Here is a 26,259-nt window from a genome sequence, read left to right as displayed (position 1 = left end):
ATAGTATTCCAAGAGTTACTATCGTTTTTTATTTATGTATAAGTTTAGTATTTTTGTTATTTATTAGTTATTTTATTTATGTATAGACATGATGAGATTTCTTTAGGATGTGAGGACTGAACAGTTCGGATACATTATTATTAATGTTATTAGATTTATTAAAAAAAACATTCACACACAAGGATATCACTATGTTGAGAAAAGATATCATTGGAATATTTTTTTTCACTTCTCCCTGTTGTGCTATAATTATTTCAAATTAGGATATTTTTACGTATGTGTTTTTATAACTTTCAAAGTGGGTATCTTTTTTCAAGCATAATAATTTATGTAAGTAGTTATATTACTTATGGCGACGTAAAAACTCATTTTTAGCTTAGTTATCACTTTACCCGCGGCTTGTCAGGAAATTTCCACTGTTTCATAGAAAATTGATGAAAACGCTTTTTATATGATTTAATATTTTTATTTTCTTTGTAATAACTTTCATTAATACACCATTTGTATTAACAGCACATATAACAATAAAACCTATAACATGATTTTACGTTTTTTTTTACATTTTCTTGATCGCATTTATAGCCCGAGCTTAAAATTTTATTTTCAATAAAAATATTCTTTGGAATATTATTTTACATTGTTTTTTTTTCCTAAAAAAAATAATTAATCAAAGGCTAAAATCGCGATCACATGTTTTTATATGTTACAGAATAAATTAAACGACTACATAAATGGGATAATGTTAGGTAATTTAACTATCGATCAAATTATGGATACAACCGATCGAACATGGCTTTGGTTTCTATTTTTTTAATGCAATTTGCAGAAACAGAAACCCTCATTGCAATTTTATATCAGCAGTGATTTCACATAATACTACACTGCCAAAATTAATTTAGTGCATACTAGTAGCATTGGTAATAAGAGTCTTTCATATAGCTAACACATATTGTCTTCTCATCTTCGAACTACTCCACCGTGTAACTTGTTTCGCAATTTTATCTATAGGAATAATTATCAATGCTGTATGTGAGCGGCCAGAAAAAAATTAACTAAACGAATTGAGGAATTAATTATTATCGGCTAAGACTATTACAGGACTTTCTTGATTTCGTCATAGAGGACAAGTACGAAGGCACCTCCTGTTCCTCTGAGAACGTTGGAGAAGGCTCCCTTGAAGAAGGCCTTTGGTCCTTCAGTCTTAGAAATGGTGGCCCAGCAATGGAGGGTGTTCTTGTAGATGATTTCGCTCTTAGCGCGACCAGACTGCATCATCATACGCCTACGGACTGTGTCGAAGGGATACGATACGATACCGGCAACTGTTGTCACGCACTGAAAAAAACAAACCGCGTAAGTCTCAATTTATACACTGCACAGAAACCGTGGTTCATTTGCTTACATAATATGGGATCATCCATTTAAAACGGCAACAATATTTTCGGTATTTTGGCCTATCTCTATATTCGCCTTAAAATGTTTTAAATAACGCCACATTTTTCCATAACTCCCACCCTTTAAAATAAAAAAATCAAAATCGTTGAAAACGATCCATTTCAATCTCACGGAGTATTTTATTTGTGAGAATATGAGTTTATAATTTGTAGATTTTGTGATGTTACATTTTTTACATCCCATCTCCCTCCCCTATATCCGTATCGCATAGGGTGTGGCGTCAATATAAACTCATATCATACTTATCGATTTTTTTTTTTAATTTATTGAATCCCGTGAATGCGTATTTGAAATATGGAGAAAGCAATCAAACAGGTTTTCCTAAGTCTTCCCAGGTAAACCGACCAGAGATCAAGGTTCATTGCACCAATAAAAGATATCGAATTCTAATTGTTGAAAATTTCAACGAGTCTTATTATTTACTTATTTATTGGTAATAATTGATTGTTTACCTGAGCGATGGCCCAGCTGACAACAAGTGGTGTGTTCTTGGGGTCGGGAAGCATTCCCTTGGCTGTGTCGTAGAAGCCGAAGAAGGCAGCACGGTAGATAATGATACCCTGTACTGACACTCCGAATCCACGGTACAAGCCAGACATACCATCGGACTTGTAGATCTTGGACAGGCAATTGCCAAGTCCACTGAACTCACGTTCTGCACCAGCTTTACCGACATCAGCGGCTAACCTGTAACCAAGAAGGAAAAACTAATTTAATACGTTTATTCATTGCGTCACAATAATAATTATAACAGGGATTTTTCAGTACGTACTATGTATAAATTGAAAAGTTCTATAGTGTTATGGCTATAATATAATGAATTAACAATCTTTCTACAAAGGATTTAAAAAAAATAGTAATATACATAAGCTGTAAAATCATCTACATAGTATTTAGATAGTACCTCAGACTTCTTTATGTTTATAATGTATCTAAAAGCTATTTCTTTTAAATTTTCTTGAAAATGAATTTAATTGATTGTACACTGTAAAATGGGGTGGGGTCTTAATAGCTATCTTAAAATTATTACTGTGATGTATGAGCAGACAATATTTTCAATTAGTACATAGTTATAAAATAATAATATATATGTATATATTTAAAAAGGCGATTATTATTAAATCGTGTCGCGCAGTTAGCAAAATTCGCCAGCAATAATTATAGCAATGTAATGAAAACAATTAAATAATATCGATATTTGCATAACATATTGAGTAGGTGGGTAGGTACTTCACAAGCTAAAGTATGATGTATGAAAATATTCGCAAGGCATTTTGATGAACAATATAAGTAATTGATGAATAAAATAAAATAGAATGATGCACAAAATAATACGGTTAAAATTATGGTATGTAGGTACATAAGCATATTGTGATTATTATGTAATAAATAGTAACAATTATTAAATATAAATATACAAGTGTTGTGTGAAACGAAACTTGCCTTGTTCGGGCGAAATCAAGAGGGTAGACGAAGCAGAGAGAAGTCGCTCCGGCAGCACCACCGGAGGCCAAGTTTCCAGCGAAGTAACGCCAGAACTGGGTGTGTTTGTCTACTCCTCCGAGGAAGACCTGCTTGTACTTGTCTTTGAAGGCAAAGTTGAGGGCCTGGGTGGGGAAGTACCTAATGACGTTGGCAAAGTTACCACGCCAGAAGGCAGTAAAGCCTTGTTCTTTGGGGATACGGACGAAGGCATCGATGATACCTGGAGAAGTGGAAAAATATATATTACAAATAAAATTGATCTTCAGTTGTATAAAATGGGTCAATTCAGATAATATAAGTGTTCACTTATTTTTATTCACTTGGCCTATAGAACTAAATTGGCATCCTACATTAATGTTTTCCACTAAGCATACGCAATCTTCTCCAGTAAAATAATTACTTACATATAATATATTTTTGTAATGTGATTCCTACCTTCACTATTGATATATTTGTTGTCTGAAATTATCTAAAATAATCGTAAACTAGAGAATAAAACTGAAAAAAATCCGGCGCTCTAGTAAAAAACACATGTTTCATTCCAACAGCATTATTAATACGAACAAAAAACCATATTAAAAAATACGGATATAAAGTTAATATATCAGCAAACATAGCTATAAATTTAATCTTCAGCGAATTTGTAAATTCAAAAAGAAATTTCAATATTTTTTAAAATTTCTCATCTAGGGATAAAAAAACGTATTGTAAAAAATACACGTAACATTCAGATTTTACTATTTGCCGACTTTAATTGGGTTTTCACTTAACGTAATCATTCGATTGATTGTGGGTTAAGATTTTGAATCTAAAAACTATTGTAAATTTTTATTTCAGTAAACATTCTCTGTCCGATGTATTTTGCTGTGACACTTATGAAAATTGGTGAAAACATAATATTAGCTCTCTTACCTTGGCTAGACTCTGCTACATATTTATGTGTATACGTACATCTACCTAATCACTTACTTATACCTCCATGCCCTCGATAAGACAACTTACTGACTTATAATAAATTATCACGTCAAACATTCAAATATATTATGCTCATCGCATTATTGCTATTCATGCATTTTTTCCTTTTTGAAAAAAAAAATGAAATATAACATAATTTTTCCAGTCGTAATACAAATAAGTACATAATTAACGGCAAGCTTATCTATTAAAATGATTGGAGTTTAAAAAAAATCAGCTGTGCGATACAGATAAAAATGCTCTGGATGGCCTAGAGACAGATATGATGTATTTCAAAATTAAACCAAATCTTTTTTTAAACCCACGTGATGATTTGGAAAGAAAATGGCATTCTTCCAAATAACTGATTGCAACCTTCAGTGTTATATACTTATGTTTAGAAAAAAATCGAGTTTTACATAATCTGACATTGCATAATCGATTATTGTATAAGATTATTTTTCACGCTTTTGTGCCAATGAAATTAAAAGGTCATTACATTTTTGTTATTGACCACTGGAAAAACAGAATTTAATTTATTGACTCTTAATAGACAAATATACTTTTTAAAAAATGTGTATAAAACATACATCGTCAAATCGGTTGTTGATGATTTTAATTAATCTATTAGGTATATAGGGATGTGTTCTACAACCACTGTTATGCATTGAGATTTATTTTCACCTAAACATACATTTGACGAACAATTAGAATAATAATATGTTTTATAGTATAACAATAATGTTGTTCACTATAAAATCAGAATTTAATATAAAGTGTAGTAGATCATAATATATACCTGTGCGTCCATATATACATTTTATTAGTATGTTAATTATGTATTTCTAACAAATTTATAATATATTGTAAAACATCGACTACCTACTAGGTATAGGAGAGATGTTTAAAGTTTTTTTTTTTTTTAAAACATAGATGCATTATGGCATGACATATCTATACGTTTTTAAATGTCAAGATACTACTATAATGAATCTAAAATAAACATATACATACCTACAGATCAGTGTTAGAATGTTTAGCAGCTCACGAGTGTGTAGTAATAATAATATGACGCGAAGAGATGCAAAAAAATATAACCCAGCAAGAATATCACACTGAGTTACATCATTTAGCTTCTGAGTAGTGCATAATATGTTAATAGTATTTAGTATCTAGCATACTTAAATGAGTAAATTGGTGTTGGTGGGCCAACAATAATTTGGCCCATCTCATCACATGTTGGCGTTGTTACGACTGAGGAAAACAGTTTTGTTTTAATTCATTCATAAAAACATCACAGCTTGGTGTACTAAATAGTGTAAAAACATGCAAATTAAGCAAACTTAATTAATGCGCTATCGTACTGATAGCAGTAGGTACAAATTGCAGGCGAAAAGATTTTTTTATCAATTTACTTCAAAAACTAAGGCTTCTCGATAATATTATTTTATTAGATATACGGAAAATAGTAAAATGATTAGTATGCTTGATGTACGAAAAATATTACTCAGTATCAACGCTTGTATAACACGCGTAATCTTAAAATATAATTTATCATATTAATTATCACGTGTTATCAAAATCGTATCAGGTAGAGAATTTTTGAGTAGCATTTGGAGTGTATTAAATCGGCCACAACACATTTATTTAATAATTACTTTATAATCTTTATAATTAAATGTGTATTGGAAATTGATATTGTATATTGTTTAAGAATCTTGTGAAGAATTGAAAAAGATAAAAAATGTAATTCAGTAAAAGCATGGTCAATTTTCCAATTATTGAATTCTAGCCGGCCGATTTCTTATGTAAGATTTCAATGTTATGAATGGGCGGGCGGGGAAGGGAAAACTGCGCGGATTGTACGCATGCGCAGAATGAAAAATGTACGGCAACACAGAATAGAAAATGTGGGTTACGTAATAATGTAATTCGTAATGAAAAAAATATTCATGTTCACAGAGGAACGCCAATTTTCTTTATCACTTTGACACCTTTGATCGATTTATAGATACAACACAGTAAGTAGTTTAATCTAGTATTCAAATTGACGCAAAGTAACCATATACAGTGGGTACAAAGTTAAAAACTATTTTCCACCTTTATTGAAGTTTATAGGTGTAAACTTTAGTTTTATATTAGGATGAAAATTGACAATAGTAAAAAACTACACTAATTATGAATTATCCCAACCCAAATGGAAACAACAAGAAGCATTTCAACCAATTTCACGTTTCATATCATTATAATATTAATGTCATTAAATTACGTTAGTTATGTCTTTTCAATCGATAAAAATATTTTTTTTAATATGTAAGTAATTGAATCATATTATCTTCACCATATCGAATTGGTAAATGGAAAATGGAAGTAAAAAGTTTTTCTATATAGCCAAATGTAATGCTCAAACCTTGGCCCACATTTGTGACATAACTGTTCCCAATTGAGACGACATGACCTGGATAATGTAATGTAAGGGCTCGGTATGGCGGACGAGTTATATAAGACCGAAAGCGCGGCAATCGATCCTTTTTTCAATCGATTATTATGTTCATACAAGTAATGTTTCATTAATATTATAAAATATATTTGATTGATTTGAAATAAAAAGGAAATTCGCAAACTCCCAAAGCGCTATCACATTAAAAAAGAAAGTGCCTTATCATATTTCGCTTTTCCTATAAATACATGATCAATTATAAATTCGTAGGGTAATAGTTTATTCTGTATTGTACAAAGTGATAAGAGAAACATGATGAGAAAACATGAGGGTCGAAATGTGTAAAATAAATGAGGAGGGCTTACCCTTGTAACGTTGGTCGGCAGCGATTTGCTTGGAGATGTGCTGAACTTGCAGGAGCAGTTTGACACGCTCAATGGGAGCCACCGCAGTCTTGGAAACTGCAGCAGAAACACCCCCGGCGATAAAATCTTTCGCGAATGCGACGGGATCTCCAAGTCCAGACATCTTGGGGTTTCAGTAAGGGAACGTTAGCAAGGGTATCGGCCGTGCAATAGGACCGGATCACGGGAATCGAGTGGTGCTTGCTACTGGCTGCTACGGAGAGTTACAGCTACTCTAGTCATGTGCCGAGCGTTGCGCGCGCAACAATCAATCTCCTACGTTATATTTTCCGTTTCTCTTTTCTTGCCGCGGATAAAATGCCCGATAGAGAGATGGCTGATGCGGGCGTGGTGCAGCGACGAATTGACGTCTGTCCCAGGTTTGGCATTCTATTCCTAGCCGTTGTGGCCTACGTCAGTGCCATACTAGTTTATTATTGGCAATGTTAGAGGACGTACAATACACACATGAAAGCAGTTGCGACATTTTCACATAACTAGGACATAGTAATTTTTATACCCTTGTCCGCTAAAACAAAATCACAAATCAAAGTTACCGTCTGCCGTATACATTCAACTAAAACATAACAGTATGTACTCAGCCAAACACGTTTTAATATTTAATATTTCGTTTACAAAACTATCATACAAAAACTAAACACCATTCAATTGCCTCCCTTAATGTTTACATTAAATGTAATTAAAATATTGTATGTATAGCCTCAATCCATATTATATTCGCATACATACCTACATGATATACTTAAATAGTTAAAATGTTCAGACAATGGCCAATGCCAAATAGAATTAAGTATACTCTTATCGAGTGATAATGGAAACCGGCGCCGAAATACAAACACTGTCATTCAGAAACATTTTCATTGTCAATGAGTTACGTAAATAACTCGCCCAACTTAAACATTGTATTGATCCAAGATGAGGAAAATCGAAGTGCGAACGCGTAGGTGCACATAACAAGCATTAGGGTAGGCTCGACATGACGCCGGAAAATCTATTAAAAACTTGACAATGCATTTGAAAAAGTAATAAATAATTGATGAAATTACGTACTTACGTAAGCAGAAAAAATGCATTCGCCAATTCAATGGTGTTAACAACTGTCAATAGCTATTAATGTAAATACATTATATTAATTATCGAATTATATAAGATCGTTATTTTAGAACATTTTCTTATTCTAAAGCATATCATGGTTCTCTACAGTGCGGGGAAATCTTAATGTTAACTATGACTTTATCTAGGATCTGTTAATAACCATTCATCTCATCATAAAAAACCGGTGTGTTAATTGGAGCAACAGGCGAGGGTCATGGCATCTGCTCCACGGTGGACAAATTTGAATTAGTAGGTAAATAAATCATTTAAAATTCGATTCTCTATTGATCACATAATATATGTATTATACGTAAGAATTTAATACGACACGTGTTTTGCTGACATTGTGAGCTACTTATTAAATATTTCTTATTATGTGGTGAATACGAAATGTATATGAAATAAATTTATATATTATTATAAATACTTAAGTTAATCTCTTGAAATACATTATTTATTATTTTATTTTAATTTGAAGTACAACGAAATTTTGTACTTAGATTTAAATTATTTATTTGATTATAATATTATTCCTTATTATAAAAGTATTTTATTTCCTGATAAAATGAAAACTAAGCGTCGATTTTCATGTCTCACGAGTTTATGTGTTTACGTAATAATGATAATTGTTAAGTACATAATATTATCATACCGACATGTCATTTTCCGTAAATTAATAGCGACCTCCGACAGATTTGATTATTGTTTACTTACGCAGGTACTTACAATAACAGTATTATGACATTTTGCATTTACAGATCAGACGACGTTTTAGTGAAACCAATACAATTATTACGTTATAGAAAATAATATAACATGTATTATGCAATCAGCGAATTAGATGCTGAGTCAAAATTTTCTCAACAGAATATCACTTAGGGACAGATTGTCTCAGCGGGACAAGGAGAGTAATTGCCTACGAATCCCAAATATTGAGTGAAAAACGCTTGTACTTATATGTTCTATTATAGAACTTAGAGAGTTTTATCATGTTATGGTTATTAAATTTAAGTCGCCCTCCGAGCCGGTCAATATTTGACAATAAAGTTCATTTAATTCCATGTATAAGTATTACATTTAAAAATGCGGGAAAATAATAATATAAGTAATATAATTTAATTTTGGACAGATTGACTAGAGAATGTCCGATGTTAGCCAACTTTACTAATCCTCCCCTAAGCACCTACATAAATATTATATTTACATAAGAAAAACTTATGTTACACGACATACAATGTTAATTACGCATAATCTGTATAGTTATGGGTTATTTTTTTTAAAGGTAGGTATATCTATATTTTATTCTGTAGGTCTCCTTCATATTTTTAATTTAATTTATTACAACTCTTTCGTAGTCTATTCCTATTCTGTTCTGATTATGTAACTAGGGTTCGGAAATTAACGGCTTTAAAATATCTTATTTTGACAATAGGTGACACAGCAAGGTAATTGAAAAATATTTCACTACCTGTCAAAGTAATATGGATGCAATGTGACATTGTATTTCATATTGTCCCAATGAACTTTGTCACTACAGTTAGTTACATACCACAGTCGAATGGATACTTGCCAATTTTAAGCACTGCTAGTGCTAGGGAGTGTAATAAATCCCGGTCTGTGTTTCCAGTCTCGGGATAATTTAATCGAATTGAAGTAGTTGGATGTACCTATAGGAGTTGGATTCGGGACATCGTGACTAGAATACGTTTTTTTTTCCTTTTTTTTTTTTTTTTAATAAAAATGAATTATCCATAGTAATTATTTCAGCTACGACAAAATAACAACACCTACAATTAAATGAAAAATTCATTGAAACTTTACGTATATCTAGTATAGAATATTATGTAGTTAACTAATCTTCTGAAACATCTTCTTGGCTACGATTCTAGGCGCTGTTGTCGACTAAATGGGAGGAGCTTGTTAGTTTATAATGAAAAAATGGGAGGAGCATGTTAGTTCACAGTTTTAACACGTAGCCAAGAAGATGTTGCTGATGAGTAGTACCTACCCAGGGATCACAAAAATAAAGGAAGTGGATTACCTTCTGGGTGAGGTATAATTCTAGTGCATATTTGCACGAAGAAAATTGGTTCAAAATTTTGTTAGAAAACAATAAAAGTACATAAAGAACTTTATACTCGCACTATACATTCATATGTACACAACCAAATGTTTCATAATCGAACTGTATTTTTTTCTGTTAGGACAAGCGATTTTTTAATATTATCGATTCAAAAACGTCGTGCACTGCCAAAATTCCTGGAGAACTAACACTAAAATGCGCATTTTGAAAACAGTAATCTAAAAATAGACTGCACCTGCACCACAGACGGTGTGACAAGTGTTTCTATCTTTCGCTACAATTAATTCTGTTAAATTTTATAAAATATTGTGGATTTTCGTGTTTTCGGACTTTCGTAATTTGACTTTTATAACCTTTGTGTATGTGAAATATAATAAACAGACTTCGATATAGTGAACATTGGTTTTAATTAACGATAATACTGTGCCTACCTGTTCTTCCGAAACTGTATGTACCTCCACTCCAGGCCCGGAGCTAAAGATGAAGTTCGGTCGCAAATCTATGCCCGTGAAAATATAGTCATATAAAATAATAAAAAATAGCATTAAGTTTTCTATCAGTGACGATTCAGATTATAATATACCGTTGCTACTGCATAATTTGTTCACATATCGAACAGAGATTTTTGTCATATTCAATGAAAAATTTGGTGATGAAGTACTTGTTATTTTGGGCCGCAAAAAATGCCATTTCGGGCCACGTTTGTGCAACACTGTTCTAGAGTGTAGATAAATATGGGATAAATTTAAACACGTATTAAAGAATATGTTATTATAAATAGTTAAATCTATTTCGTAAAATGGATTAAAGTTTGTCACGTAAATGAAACACGCATTCAATATTTGTAATATTTTAGTACCTACTTAACATTTATTATTTAATGTTTGGGTTGTGTCAATTCATCACAAGGTGGAAAATGGAACAGACCACGCAACATTAAAAGTACTTAATCATTTTAGTAAGGCAATAAGATCGTTAGGATTTTTTTTTGGAAGTGGAGGATAATTATTTTTATAAAAAAAAATGTACATTTATATGTCATAATAGATGAGGGCTTTAAAAGTTACATGTGGCATCATAACTCTAAATATTGGAACACTATGCAAATATCATATTGATTCAGATTTTCGTGCAATTTATTTTATATCTATATTTTATGTGAGCAGTATGTATACCATTTAAATTATACCATTAAGTATTTTTACACAAATGAAGATTAAAATATTATCTAGCCATAACAAAATCCATTAAACTAACATCAAAGGGGCCCATAACATAACCACTCAGTTAAAGGATGTGATTTATGTTGACCTACCTATTCTATGTTATTTAATTTTTTAGCGTGGGGGCCTCAAAATCGCGTGCGTCAGGCATCCACGTCCTTGTATAGTCTATTGATAAAAATGAGATAAAATATTACAATATTAATTAATAACTAAATGTCAGTTCGTACGTTTAGTCTTCTTTTGGGTTTGAATTATATAATGACGGTGAAATAACGGTTATTAGGCAATTCGATCCCGAAATCGGAAACCCTGCGCGTCGCTTATAACCGAATATGCGTGATTGGACGTTCCATTGCACTAAATACTCATTGACAACAAGTTAGAAAGATGCGTCGGTATTGGAGTGCTACATTATCTCGATCAGCTGTGAGATTTTAGATTCGTTGCCAAGATCTCCGTGACCAGAAATCGGGTCAGGCTACCAAGTAAATTGGAGCATTGTCATGTGGTCATACCTATCACTATATACATTTTACCTACACATACCAACTCTCAGCTCTGAAGACAATGTAGTGCATAACGATAAGGAAAGTTATGTTACCCGTAAATAGCATGAGTGGACATATTCACAAGCGTATTAAAAAAAATTACCAACTCTCTGCTAATTGTGATATTAAAGGAAATAAATAATCACTGTCTATTGGTCACTTCTTTCACCGCAAATAGAGTTTCGTAATCCGGACTATGTTGTTTCCAGTATAATTTTTAAAAAAATGACTTTACATCATCATTATCATCATCATCAGATGATAAGGGGCCCAACAACCCAGGGCGAGCCCTAGCCTCCTCCAAGAACTTCCTTCTTTTCCTATCAATCATGGCCTGTGTCCTCCAGGTGCCTGCGTCGGCCGCTCTAGCACATCTTTGTTGACACCGGCCAACCACCGGAATCTGGGTCTCCCAATCAACCTCCGACCGACTGGAACTATAAAAAATTAAAATACATACTTATATTTTAGTTTTTCGTCTGCTGAATACGCCCAATGATAAATTATTTTCTGTGAATCATATTTTAAATGCTTATACGGTGATTGAGTGGTTTATTTGAATGGTTTAATGGTGGTAATGAGAAAATACGTTAACTTTACTGTCTTTATCAAAACCAGTGTTTTACCCAGAGCTATGAGAACCCCTAAATTGTTAAAAAGTTCGGTTCCGGGTTCGGCCAGTGGAAAAATCGAATGCGGTACTCGTTCTAGGTTTGATTCTACAGTAAAAAATCGGAAACCCGGTTCTTCAAAAAACTTATATACATCCACTATGGCCTCCACATCCTGAAGCGGGCCCCAGGCCACGATATTTGACGGGCCCCCAACCTATCGTTAAGACTAAGGGCAGTGTAATGTTCTATAGTAGTGTTTCCCAAATGATATTCAGCGGAATTCCGTGTATTTTTTAATGTGAAAATGAAAATAAAGGGTATTCCGTGTATTTTTTTTAGCGATTTTTGGTATTTGAAATAAATCAGCTTGAATAATTGTCGGCACTCAGCATCATATTATGAAGCAGTGATCGCGACCCTTTTTTGTGATAGCCAAGTTATATGTGACCCTTCGCCATGTTGGATAAATAATCATTTTTATTAGTCAGGGAACACACTAAAATTATTTATAAAATACAATTCCATCCGTCTAATGCGACTTTTTTACTATTAGAACCTATAAATTTACAATGTGTTTATCTCACTTAACTGGTTGACCTGCTATGCCGGCCCCCCAGGCTACAGCCCTGTAAGCCCCCCCTTTGTAGGGGCCATGACATCCACCTATGGATATAACATTACCTACAGATAATTATGTATTTTTCTTAAATTTCAAAACTCAGTACACCTTTACTAACATCTTTACTAAAATAAATTGATATATATTTCTAATAACATGGTGTTCTGTATAATAATAAATAAATAATAATGAATAATATATCTTTACCAGGTGGAGCATATGGGTACCATAATTTGTAAACTTTCTTCAAGATTAGTAAAAATAACTTTTGTAAATCAGTAATTACTTACGTCGGAATTAATTAGGATATTAATTACGATTTTTGAATAACTGGCTACACTACAGAATGAGTGAGTGATGATCAAAAAACAATTTCAAATTAAATCATCAGCAATCAAAGTTGAAATTTAATTATAATAGTTAGGAAAGGATTGCTGTAAGTATGAGAAGCACTGGAGGTCTACGACAAGCTTGACGTAGCAGTCGTAGATCGCTACGCTAAAATAAATGTAGTATCGTAATCTTTTCTATGACGTCCACTTGTTAGGTTAGGTACCAAAGTACAATTTTACATTTAAAAAAAAATAAAAATGATTCCGATTACCCTTATAATTATTATAACTTCACACAGAGTTACTTAAAGTTAAGCTAAAAAGTTATATTTTATATTATAACTAATTATTTACGAGATTCTTCGCAGAACCAAATTGGCATGGAGTGCATTTGGACGCCTGAATGGTATCTTCAAAAGTGACCTCCCATTGTGTCTGAAGCATTAAGTCTTCAACCGATGTGTACTACCAACGCTCACGCATACATTATTGTGAAACGTGGACTCTTAATAAGAGAAGTCCATAATAATGATGAGTAGCACAACGTGGCATGGAAAAGTGCATAATAGGCATAACCAATGACATATTAATGTCATTGGGCATAACACATTCAAAATTGATAGTTACCTACCAATAATTATAAAAAAATCCCAAGCCTGACCACCCGGCCATGCATTGCATTGGGGCGGCACATTTTAATAGGGCAGAAAGTAAAGGGAGGAATGCGGCTAATATAATATAAAATGTTACGTTTCCATTTTCATGCTAGACATTTTTTTTGTATTTTCTCTAGGCCTGGTAGACATGGGTTTCGCGAGATTTTACAAAATGCCTCAAGGGTTCCGGCCTACAAAAGATTGGGCATCACTGCATTAAAGAGTGAGGCCTAACATGCGTGTCTCGGGTGCATCTGGGCGCATGAGTAAAATTGCGGAGCATTTCTTATGACATTTATGACTATTTTAGAGGTCGTTAACAATAAGTTCGTGTATGTTTATACAATTATGTGATTATTTCATAAGACGCAAAACCTTTCAGTGAGTGAATGGTTTTGGTTTACATTCAAAGTGCTCAATTCAAAACTCAAATCACACAGTATTGTCGATGGTTGCAATATGCAGGGCCGAGCCTAGAGAGTGCGAGGCCCGATTGTGGCATTTGTGTGGGACCCTTCGTGTCCAGAAATTTGTACGTATGGAGTTCACCGTATCACACTTGAACGTTGAAATGTTGTGTCGGAAATATATGGCCGTATATTAAAGATCGTCCAAATTCTTTGGGTCGTATAGTATTGAGATAAAATTCACGTCTAAATAAGACATGCTTCTTGTCGGTTTACAGGAAGCCAGCGACAAACAAATTTTGAAAATAGCCGATATTTTGGATTATTTGTTAGGTTAGGTTAGGTTTTCATTCTTGAATTAATGGTTTTTGCCAAAATCATTCGGTATATCTCTTTCCGATAAGAAAGCTCACGGCGAACTGTGCTACGGTGAAATGTAATACGTATAATTTACATGTAACCGAGGCCCTTAGGTACGAGGCTCGAATATTATAATCCATTATTTGTCGATAAACCACGAGAGATATGTACTCAGAAAAGTTGTGCTATTCACATATCCGTCCTTCACTTGCTGTCCCATGGAATGTGCCGTAACTAATCAACATGCGAGCTGCAGTACAGTGTATAAGATGTCGTCGATTAATACACACCGATTATCAGATATACCAACTATCTCTCCGACACATCTAATCATTGGTGGTTGATATCGGATGTACAATCGAGAATGAAAGAAAACTACTTGGCCGGTTTTATTCGCCTACCGATATTATTTCGATCCCATTTATCTATTTACTAAGATAGTGGTTCTGAATAACGTCATTAGAAACACGTTTAAATTGTTTTTGAATAATGGCGTCTAATTCTTCAACTAGAATTTCACGAACCTCCTATACGTTTTTAATGTTTTAAAATCAAATATCTTCCGACACCCGGACCCGTCCAGGGCGCGAGGCCCCGATTGGGCCAATCGGTTCAATAGCCCTAGCAAAGGGCCTGGCGATATCTCAACAATTATTTATATTTCAGTGGGAAATTAGAAGCGTCTCGTAGGTGGTATAATTTGGTGAATACACGATAAAAGTATACTATAGGTACAATTTAATTAATGACTTGTGTTATGTAAAAATCTTAAGATTAGATTAAAACATTAGATCGAGATGTTTAAAAGAATACTATTTTATGTAATAAAAATACTTTATGCAGTCATCAAATGTTTAAAATAAATATAAAGGATAATAAGGCTTCAAAATTATATAAATAGATCATCTACAACGTTTAAGGAATGTCCAGGATTATGCTCTGAAAATACCATAAAAACTCCATTTTGACCTACGTGGCGCACGTGGGCCGTTACGTTTAAATATTTGAATACTTAAAATTACAAAATAATAATAAATACCTACCAAACGAAATTGCGTCTTACTAACTAAACTTGACATAATTAAATATTTATTTTGAATCTCCAATTTATTCTCGTATGTGTGTGGAACATAATTATTGTTGTAACATAAAAATGTAAAATAAATGCTACTTATTTTTTTAATCTACACAAATTACTAAATACTTCGATTCGGCTTTGCTTTACAATGATTTGTGTATTCGTCTGACGGTTTCTGTTTGGTTTTAGTAAAATTTTTGATAGAAGTCTATTATTTACCGGAAGCCAGGCGGGACAGCGGCAATTTTCATCACCGATTTCGGTAAAAATCATGAATTTATTCAAGAATGATAACTTAACCTAAATAATAATCCAGTATAACGCCTATTTTCAAAATTTGCTTACCGTTGGCTTCAACTAAATAGACAAGAAATGTTTCATAAAAACGAATACGGCAGAGTAAGTTATATTCAATTTAAGTAGGTATATACAGAGTGATCCATTAGACATTATGATTCACTAATAATTAAGTAGGTGGTGAAGGCCTCCGACTTCCTGACTAGCTCAGGCACTTGGAAGTGGAGGTTCATTAATGTGGAGGAACAGGCAGGAACCTCATGGACGTGGAGTAACCAAGAAGTCACGGGGCACAAAGTCAATTAAACACCAGATGAAATCTTCAGAACTCGTATTTTATTGTTATTAGAATATGTTTGGCCTTATGGCATTCCTTCATCAAGGATTATAGTCCAAAAGTATCATTCACAATGGTATCGAAAGTCCCAAAGTTTATAATAATTAAAAGAAACTCGATTTATTGTTATTATCCATACACCACAATTAGTAAGAAACAAGAAAAGTCAAATCAATTAATATTCGAAGTTCACAGTTCGAAGTCTCAATAAACAAGAGTCAACTAATATCCGAAGTCACAAAAATAACCACATTTATTACTGATTAATTAAAAATTAATTCGAATATTATTATTTAATTATTTTAAAATTAACTTGATTATTATTAACTAACTATTTAACGTTAACTTAATTATTTCTAATTAGTTATGCAGACGAGATCGTGAGGGTCCCGGGGATACAAGCCGTCGCAGAAGCGACTCCCGGAACCCACAAGTGACAAAACAGACTGACTTTGGATTTAATAATCTTGCCTTTTTATCCGTTAGGGGTGGTTGTATTTCTTACAAATCCACACTGATCACCGATACCGCCATATGCTACACATTTATATAAGGTTGACGGATGTCAGACTATCAACCAAACATATAGCGATATCGATGTACATAATATGATTAATATTAATATTACTTAAATTACATTAATTCCTTAATTATCTTAATTATTTTAACTACTATAAACTACTAACGCCCATCCATAAGTCCCCCTTTATTACCTCGTTAACCCTTGCATTACATATTAATTTACAATTTACAATACATATTATAATTACAAATGAAATTTTATATTACATCTAATCTAACTTAATTAACCCCTTTATCCAATATACATTTAATTCAAATTTAATCCTATAACCTTATTAACTTATTACCTATATTTACATGATCTGCGACCGACTTATACATCCACAGTTCACCCTGAGAAGTCGTGGGACCTGCCAGAGCAAACTGCGGGACTTATACCTATGTAATATTTCGTATGTTTTTGTTCGGCCTTGTCGAGGGTCATCATCATTCCACCGGTGGCACATTGACTACCAGGGTCAGACCGAGCGGCTGGGGAGCACTACTCCTTATGGGAGCGCCCCCCCACAGGGGCGAAAAATCAGTGTGTGACAGTGGCTTAGTGCAAATTTTGATAATTTCAAAAGGGTAATACAATAGGTACCTTGTTGACGTCATACCGAATACCCATGCGTCAGGGATGCGCATATAATATTTTTCAATCTACTTATCAACAACGTCACAATAAAATAAAAAGACGGACTTTCGACATCGCGTTCTTCGATTGTAATCAATTTTATCAAAATTAAAATCTGATATGGTATATTCCTACTAATTGAAAGTGTCCTCGCTGACGCCACAATCTGAGAGATAAAGCCGGAAAGATTATTTTTATGATAGTAAAAATTAAACATGTCTGTGCAGATTGTAAAACAAAATATTTCGTTGGTTAATCCTACTGATTAAATACTTTATTTAGAGCAGTGTTTCACAACCTGCGGCCAGTGCAACTGTGAGAAGACGTATTAAATTTGTCATTTTGTGTTGCGATCAGGATGCCTTGCGACGTAAGTCTAGCATCGGGCGTGAGGAACTCCCAGTGGCGGGTGTGACGCAATAAATTCGTCATAAGATGAGGCCTCTAACATAGAATAAATTATTAATGTATACCAAAATAATAAATGTATCTACCTTATTTAGTCAAATAAAAATATATCAACTAGTAGATTTTCTGTAACAATTATTTGATATTGAATACCTACCTATGTAAACAGTAAAATGTTATTCATTTAAACTATGTGAATATGAAGAAAGGAAGAAAATGTTTTTTATAGAAAGATTAGTTACCTACCTACATTGTATTTGTGTAGTTTGGCAATGTTCATGTTTGTATTTCAATATTTTTAATTTGTAGAAAAATAGTCTATTTACAAAAAAGCAATGCAAATAAGACTAAATTTTAGAAAAATAAAAAATATTTGGAATTTAAGGTTTTTTTTATCGTGGGGATCTCAAAATCAGTCAGCGCGTCAGGCCTCCACCACCCTAAGCACGCCACTGGGAACTCTCTTCAAATTGTGGAACCGCTGGACGAGCTTACTGACTTAAGCCACGGGCTACCACACAAATATGATGTATGCAGTGACGTTCCATATGGGTAAGGAGGTGAAGGCCTCCGACTTCCTGACTAGCTCAGGCACTTAGAAGTGGAGGTTCATTAATGTGGAGGAACAGGCAGGAACCTCATGGACGTGGAGTAACCAAGAAGTCACGGGGCACAAAGTCAATTAAACACCAGATGAAATCTTCAGAACTCGTATTTTATTGTTATTAGAATATGTTTGGCCTTATGGCATTCCTTCATCAAGGATTATAGTCCAAAGGTATCATTCACATTGGTATCGAAAGTCCCAAAGGTTATAATAATTAAAAGAAACTCGATTTATTGATATTATCCATACACCACAATTAGTAAAAAAAAAAGAAAAGTCAAATCAATTAATATTCGAAGTTCACAGTTCGAAGTCTCAATAAACAAGAGTCAACTAATATCCGAAGATCACAAAAATAACCACATTTATTACTTATTAATTAAAAATTAATCCGAGTATTATTAATTAATTATTTTAAAATTAACTTAGTTATTATTAACTAATTATTTATAATTAAACTGTTTATTATTATTTGATTATGTAGACGAGATCGCGCGAGTCCCGGGACAACAAAGTGTTGCAGAGGCAACCCCCTGAATCCACAAGAAGACTGATATCGGATTTTAGAATCTTGCGTTCTTATTCAGTTAGGGGTGGTCGCATTTCTTTTTCCGGCGCTCAACCTTTTCTACTCTTATAGCTACTCACACCGATACCGCCATATGCTACACGTTTATATCCGGTTGACGGATGTCAGTCTATCAACCAAACATATAGTGATATCGATGTACATGATTAATATTAATATTATCTTAATTACATTTTTTACCATATACCATTAACGCCCGTCCATACGTCTCGCTTTACTATTTAACTAACCCATTGCATATTATATTAAATTTACCTATTATATTACAATTTATATTTTTTTTTTTTTTTTTTTTTGTGATTTTACCGAGGCTTTGACTGCGACTCGCTGTCATATCGCCTCTTCTCTTCTAGAAGGGGATCCTTCGATCAGGTCCTCACTCCTATTCTGTTAAATGGCTTTATAATTATTTTGTCTAGCTCTTCCGTCTTTCTTTCTTTCTTCTTTAGACGCCAGTGTTTTATGCACCAGAATCGCTCTCCTCCGTATCCATCCCTTCTGTATATTCGTAATCATTGAATTTCAGATAGTCTAATTCAGACCTCAGCCAAGTCTCTGAGATTAATGCTATTGAAATTTTTTGTCTTATTAAGTAGAGTTCTATATCATCCTTTTTTTGCTTCATACTTCTGGCATTCCATTGTAAAATCCTAATTTGTTTTTTATTATCCATTTTGCTCCAGAACCTCCCCTAGAATTTCCTTTAAGTGTCCTTCTTTGAATTGTTTGCATACCCAGTCCACTGCTTTAATTATTAGTTGTTTAATGATCTGCTGCCAGTCTCCCCCTTTCAGCAAGACTTTCATAATTTCTCCCATCGCGTTAACCTCTGTCTTCCCCTTTGAATTTTTCTTATTTTTTGTAGGCTTTACGCTACTACCTGTAGATATTATTGTTGAGCCTGAAGCTTCTACTACCGCTTCTTCTTTCTTTTTGTTTTCCTTAGTTTTTTGAATTGTTTCGCTTTCATCTCTTCCTACGATTTTTTTTTGTTTTAATATGTCAGCATAGCTATTATTTAACATATTTTTTTTTGCTTCCTTGAAAGGTATGTTCATTTTTTTCATTGCTTCTTTGCAATTCTTTTCCTCTTGCCACTTTGGGCATTTTTGGCTGTTTGCCGCGTGGTTACCTTTGCAATTGATGCACGTAATTTCCTCATTTTTTTCGCAGGTTTTGTGGTTTTCACCACACTTAGGGCACGTTTCTACTGTACGCCCGCAATTGTTCGCGATATGCCCATATCTCCAGCATTTGTAGCATTGCATAACCCTGAATACATACGGTTCTACAGCAAAAGAGACTCCATATATGTAAATTGTTCTCGGCAATATTTTCTCCCCAAATTTAATACTGACTGACGAGGTCTTTGTCAGCTCTCCTGTATCACCTTTCCTTGTCAACCTCTTAAGGTTGATTACTTTTGCATCACTTTTGATTTCCATTTGCAGTTCTTGGAGGTCCATATCAATATCGACTTTTCTTATTACTCCATAAGAGCAGGAGTCATTCTCTTTGGTCACAAAACCGAGATCTTTGAGTTCTCCAGCTTGTTTCACTTTATCTGCTTCTTTTTCGTCTTCTACTTGGATGTACGTCTTTAAATTTTTATTGTAAATTTTCTGTACTTTTACTCCTGCCTTATGCAGCATCTGCGCTATTTTCAATTTTAATGGAATTTTACTTCCCGTCGCTATCATGACGATGTTTTGGTTTCCCTTTGGAGTGACCCCAGAGTCTCTTCTGGGTTTTTTTCCAGAGGTCACCGTCTGCCATTCTTCTTCTTTTTCTCCAACCACTTCCTCTTCATCATCGTTTCTTTTCTTCTTCGTTTTTTTGGTTTCATTCACTTCCATCGTGGTGTTTTCCATTTTATTGCTTTTGCCGTTCACGCGGTCTTGGAATTCGCGCAACAGTGTGAACAAAAAACAGTGTGGACAACCCCTCGCTTCACAGCGTTTGACGCACTCCCCGCACAAAGTGCACTATCCGTGCAACAATAAATATTTTTCACTTTTTCTCAAGCACTGGCACTGTTTGTCAAAATCACATGGGACCACACATGTTGAGTTTATTGTCAAATTCATTTACAAACAATATTATTTTTGTTGTATCCCGTATTTATAACCGTTCGCGAGTAACCAGGCGAATAGCGTCCCGAATACGCAAGCGAAGTTGTACAACCTCAGTCCACCGCTGTTGGCTTCCGACTGACAATTTATATTACAAATCACATTACAAACCAAATCGTATTTTACATTTATTGTATCTTAATTAACCCTTTATCTAAACATGTATTTAATCAAAATTTAACCCTATTACCTATATGTACATGGTCTGAGACCGACTTATCTCCTCCACAGCTCACCTTGAGGAGTACTACCATTCGACAAGGCAAACTGTGGGACTCATTTGCATATTTCGGTCATGTTTGGCTTTATCGAAGGGCGTCTATCGTATATCCAGTGGTCGATTTGGCTATGGAGGTCAGACCAAAATGGTTGTGTCTCCAACTACTCTACCAGGGGGGCACCTACTCAAGGCCTGCGAATTCTGTTTGCGTCAGAGGCCATGTTTTGCATAGGGGCGGCACATTTTAAAAGGCGGTGAATGAAAGAACGAATACAAATATTATAACTGTTGTTAGCAGTGGTGATTTTCCATGAAGCAGACGATGCTGTCGCGTCATTAGAAAGTATTGACATCTCAGTTTAAAAAATCCTGACAAAACTATTCTTGTATTATAACAATTGTACCTAAAAGCACCACTATTCGAGGATAGATTTTGTGGAAATGCTCTGTTTCTCAGTAGATGGTATGTACCATGTGCCTATGTTAATTTAAGATTGTTGGTGTACCTATTTGTCTATTTAATATTTAAAAAATACCTAATAAACTACATAAGTAGGAACCTAATGACTTATAACCTAGGAACAAATTTGCAGACAATTTGAAAGTAAACATAAAATAGAACGGCATTCTAAGCCTGCTTGAAGGCGGAACTTTACCTAGGGGCGTCACTGAGTGTATGTCTGAACCGATTATGACTGAATTTACCTATACACTGGAACCTCTCATAACTCGTTCCAGAATCTTACTCGTAATGAAACTGATTGAGCAAAACAATTTTTCCCATATAAATTAATGTAAAATACAATAATGCATTCCATGCCGAAAAAAATATAATTTTTTTTTATTTGTAACGTTTATTCAAAGAAAATTACTTATTATAATTTATGAATAACTACAATAACTAATTCTTTTTTACGAGAAAGCTATCTAGACATTTGTTTTTACCGACGCTTTAAAATTTTGTGAAAATGTGACACAGCATTATCATTAAATAAATTTATAGCGCGCATAGCCACCGCCTTATTAGGGTGATGCTTCTCAATATACGACGCAACAGTTTTACATACTTTCAGCATTTCTCTTATTGCGCCAGAAGATTATTGCTTTGCTACTTCCTCCTCCTCCTCCACTGACAAACTCTTTTCCACAACTTCTTGCTGTGAAGGCACTGGCGCAGAATGTCTCAGTGCACAAGTCAGTGACCTGAAGCGGGGACTTCCCCTTTCCGCGTCACTCGGTGTGCGAAATGTCACTCGTTGTGTAACCCATTTTTTTACAATTTGTTTTGCTCGTTATGCGAATTGCTTGTTATGATGAGAGGTTCCACTATATATATTTATGACACTGTGTTTATATTCAGTATCTTATTGAATTTATAGAATATTATTTATTTTCCCCATGGTGGAGTAGTTGATTGAGAGCTCGTCGTTGAAGCAGTCAGTGGGTGCAGGTTCAAATCCCATGTCTGACAAAAAAACATTTTTAAATAAATTAATAAAAATACCCGAAGCCTAAAGCACATGATACAGATTGAATGATCGATTATCCATCCAATCATCGCGTGCCAGTTAACATTGAGTTCACTTGCAAAAGTCAGATTAGTCAATATACATTGTTTTAATTTGTTTGATACAGATCTTGGCCGCTCAGGAAGAGGTTTAATCATGGACCCCACGAGGGGGCTGACAGAGCTCTAGCCTGGGGGCCCAGAATGGCGGGTCGACCAACTAAGTGAGATTTAAATGTGGTAATTAAAAATTAATCAAAAGGTATGCAGTGATTGTGTTAGCGATAGATAGGGAAACCTGTCAATGATCCTGGCCTGAGGGCCCACTTCAGGGTGTGGGGCCATGGATTTAATAACTTATTTATTTTATGAGAAATGGAAATTAGCCATTTTCTCAATCTAATAGGCTCTCATGGAAAAGAAAAAGAGTATGTGAATTTACCAGACATGGGATTCGGTCCTGAGGGCTGAGACCCACAACTTCATAAGCGAGCATGTGACCAATTGTCTAATTAGTAACTGTAATCAATCACTAATAATCAATATGGGAATATGGTGATTTGTATTTATGAAAGATGTTTACATGAAAAGAAACGCGTATTAAGTTATATACATATTTATTCATGACAAATATACCATAACATTTTTTTTACTAATCATAAAACAGATTCAGCATAATATTCAGTATTTATTAAGAATGGAATGAAAGACATCGATATAATAAAGTGTAAAAATGTGCGTATTAGTAGAATGGGAAACAATAATATAACTAAATTAAAATTAAAAATTCATCACTTATGACTTGCTTAATTTCGATCGAAATTAATATTTGAAAAGAGATGTTTTGGACTAAAATTGATTGTACTTATTATTCTTTCAAAACTAAGTATAAATCTATAATAAACTTTTATATAAGGCAAACACGAAACGAATTCATAAAATAATACTTTTCTTATTCCATCCTTCTTCCAAATCAAGATAATTAATGGGCGGATTATAAGGTTTCTTAAATATGCATCTAAGTGGTACAATGATACTTAATTAAAATTTTCATAATACATTTTTTTGTCACTGGATAAAATATAAATACATTTTATAAATCGATAACACTGTTCAATCATGTTTATCTATATTTAAAATAAGACTGAACACCCTAAGTAAAATTAAATAAAAACAAACTGATAGGATTTTGAAGATACATGGGTCAGTAAAATCAGGTCAGGGTAAATCAGTTTATTTTATGTAACACAAAAATGTAAAATCAATAGATCACGACTTTTCTTCATTTTAGTAGTTCAATAATAAAAAACTTACTACAAAATCATAGCTTTTGGGCATTGGAATTTTCAAGAAGTTTTTCTCACGTTTAAATGGAATCGCTATTAATATTTTTTTTTATTCAATACTGAATAAGACACAATATTTCTAGAGCAGTAGACAGTGAAAAGACGTGAGATTCGAGTCCCACTTGGACTAACTTTTTTCTAGGATTTTTTTAAAAATATCAATGTTTCTGATGTATTTCAAATTTATGTTTTTTTAATCTATTAATTTGAGTGCAAATTTTTGATCAATTTTACAAAGTCACAAATACACTGAATTGTAATTTAAAGATTGTTTAAAGTTTAGATTAATATAGTTATGAAAATCGCATTTTAACCAAAACTGTAACCAATCTGCTGAGTTATAAGCCAATCTCCTGTATTAAGGTAAATCACCATTTCTAAGATGGAGCATACGGATCTTCAAAGTGTGGAGGTTTTTGTTCGAGTAATGGCAGGCAGCCATTCACTAAGTCTGTTCGATTTACACACACGTATTGGTTGAAAAAACAAAAGATGCTATTTATTATAAAAGCCCAATGTTTTCTGGTGTACTTACTGTTTTGGCCCCTAGATACTTTAAAATTATAGTGGAACCAGTTAGTCTATTAGCTTACTGATGGTAGCTTTAAGCTGGCATCTCACATCTAAACTTGTTTCGTCTGCAATATGTCAAATACGTCGATGTGACATAATCATTATTCACAAAACACATGTTATCTTATGGACCTTCGCACACTGCTGGAATGAAACATTTTAGTTTGAAAAACATGTGGTATGGCTTGCAACAAACCTCATGCGACTCCGCCTGCAAATCGTCGCTCGAGTTACGGTTACGCATGCGCACACACTACGAGTCGGCCATTCGGACCATTCGTATTCAGATGTCCACCTTGGCCTTCCTCGGTAGCCATGTACAAAATGGCAGATGAGCGCAACAACATTTACTTCGTTCAAGAAAATAAGAAATATCTGTTTGTATAATATGTGCTTGAACCCAATATTTTCACCTACTACTTCAATTTGGTACCAATACATAATAATCGCTGTTTCGATGTCTGATACTTTGATGGCGTTTGACTACTTCGACGTTTCGAGAGGCTACGCGCGCCGCTGTCACTAGGCTTCTATGTGCGCTGTCAAATATGCAACATGCTTGCGACATTCCTACAAGGTTTGATTTATGACTGTGCAGCAGACGAGACGAGTTTAGATGTGCGAGCCGGCCTAAACAAGAACCATATCTTAAAATTTACTAAAGTATGCCTAAAAATATAAGATACACACGAAACAATAATTGATATATTATAGTTGCCAGAATATAGCCAGATGAACTGAAAAAAGAAATTATCAAAATATGTATACAGTGTACCATCATATTATACATGTGTCGCTAAGTTTCAAAACCCGCAATAAAACTTTTTAATTTTTTTGAGAAAATTAATAAAAACTTCTGTTTATGGAGAATGGGATTATCGATGTTTTTCTTTTTTTGCCCAATGATGGATCATTATTGGAAATATTTTGCATTACCTATTTATATTGTATTCTAGTCCACTGATTAAATAAAAGACTTATATGTTTGGTTATAGCAGCTTTTGTAAGTTGCATAGTGTTATAACGGTTTTTGAAATACGCATTGAAGGTTATAGCGTATTTTGTTTGGGAATATTTTGACAACTTAATGTCGGAATGTTCCATTGGTGGCGCGTGGTAACTGAATTAGGATTATTTTTATTTAAACTTGTTGCTAGAAAAATGTTGTTTACTCAACACCAAAATATTATATATATTAGAAAGAGATTTTTAAATGATTTCGTGACAATTTATTCTTTGTAAAAAATATATTATTGAAAAGAACAGTT

General features: G+C 33.7%; 1 protein-coding gene across 1 annotated transcript; it reads right to left on the bottom strand.

Moving 5' to 3' along the window:
• Positions 1–561: 561 nt before the first annotated feature.
• Positions 562–6,937, bottom strand: LOC147079797 (ADP/ATP translocase 2). The gene is made up of 4 exons (XM_085944252.1): positions 6,700–6,937; positions 2,899–3,160; positions 1,908–2,142; positions 562–1,335 (listed from the first exon to the last, which is right to left on the bottom strand). The coding sequence occupies exons 1-4, from the start codon at positions 6,860–6,862 to the stop codon at positions 1,093–1,095; spliced, it is 903 nt and encodes a 300-aa protein (XP_085800378.1). The 5' UTR covers positions 6,863–6,937; the 3' UTR covers positions 562–1,092.
• Between the last annotated feature and the right edge of the window lie 19,322 nt (positions 6,938–26,259).

This window comes from Rhyacophila brunnea, unplaced genomic scaffold (assembly GCF_057557595.1).
Source record: "Rhyacophila brunnea isolate RB1 unplaced genomic scaffold, BYU_Rbru_1.0 scaffold_1, whole genome shotgun sequence".
NCBI classification, from domain to species: Eukaryota; Metazoa; Arthropoda; class Insecta; order Trichoptera; family Rhyacophilidae; genus Rhyacophila; species Rhyacophila brunnea.
Note: the sequence above shows the minus strand (reverse complement) of the source record. Positions and strands in the feature narration are given on the sequence as shown.

Coding starts and splice junctions, on each gene's coding strand:
- LOC147079797 (XM_085944252.1), bottom strand. CDS start 6,862: ATGTCTGGACTTGGAGATCCCGTCGCATTCGCGAAAGATTTTATCGCC. Junction 2,143..2,898: donor CTTGATTTCGCCCGAACAAG/GCAAGTTTCGTT, acceptor TCTTGGTTACAG/GTTAGCCGCTGATGTCGGTA. Junction 1,336..1,907: donor TCAGCTGGGCCATCGCTCAG/GTAAACAATCAA, acceptor TGTTTTTTTCAG/TGCGTGACAACAGTTGCCGG.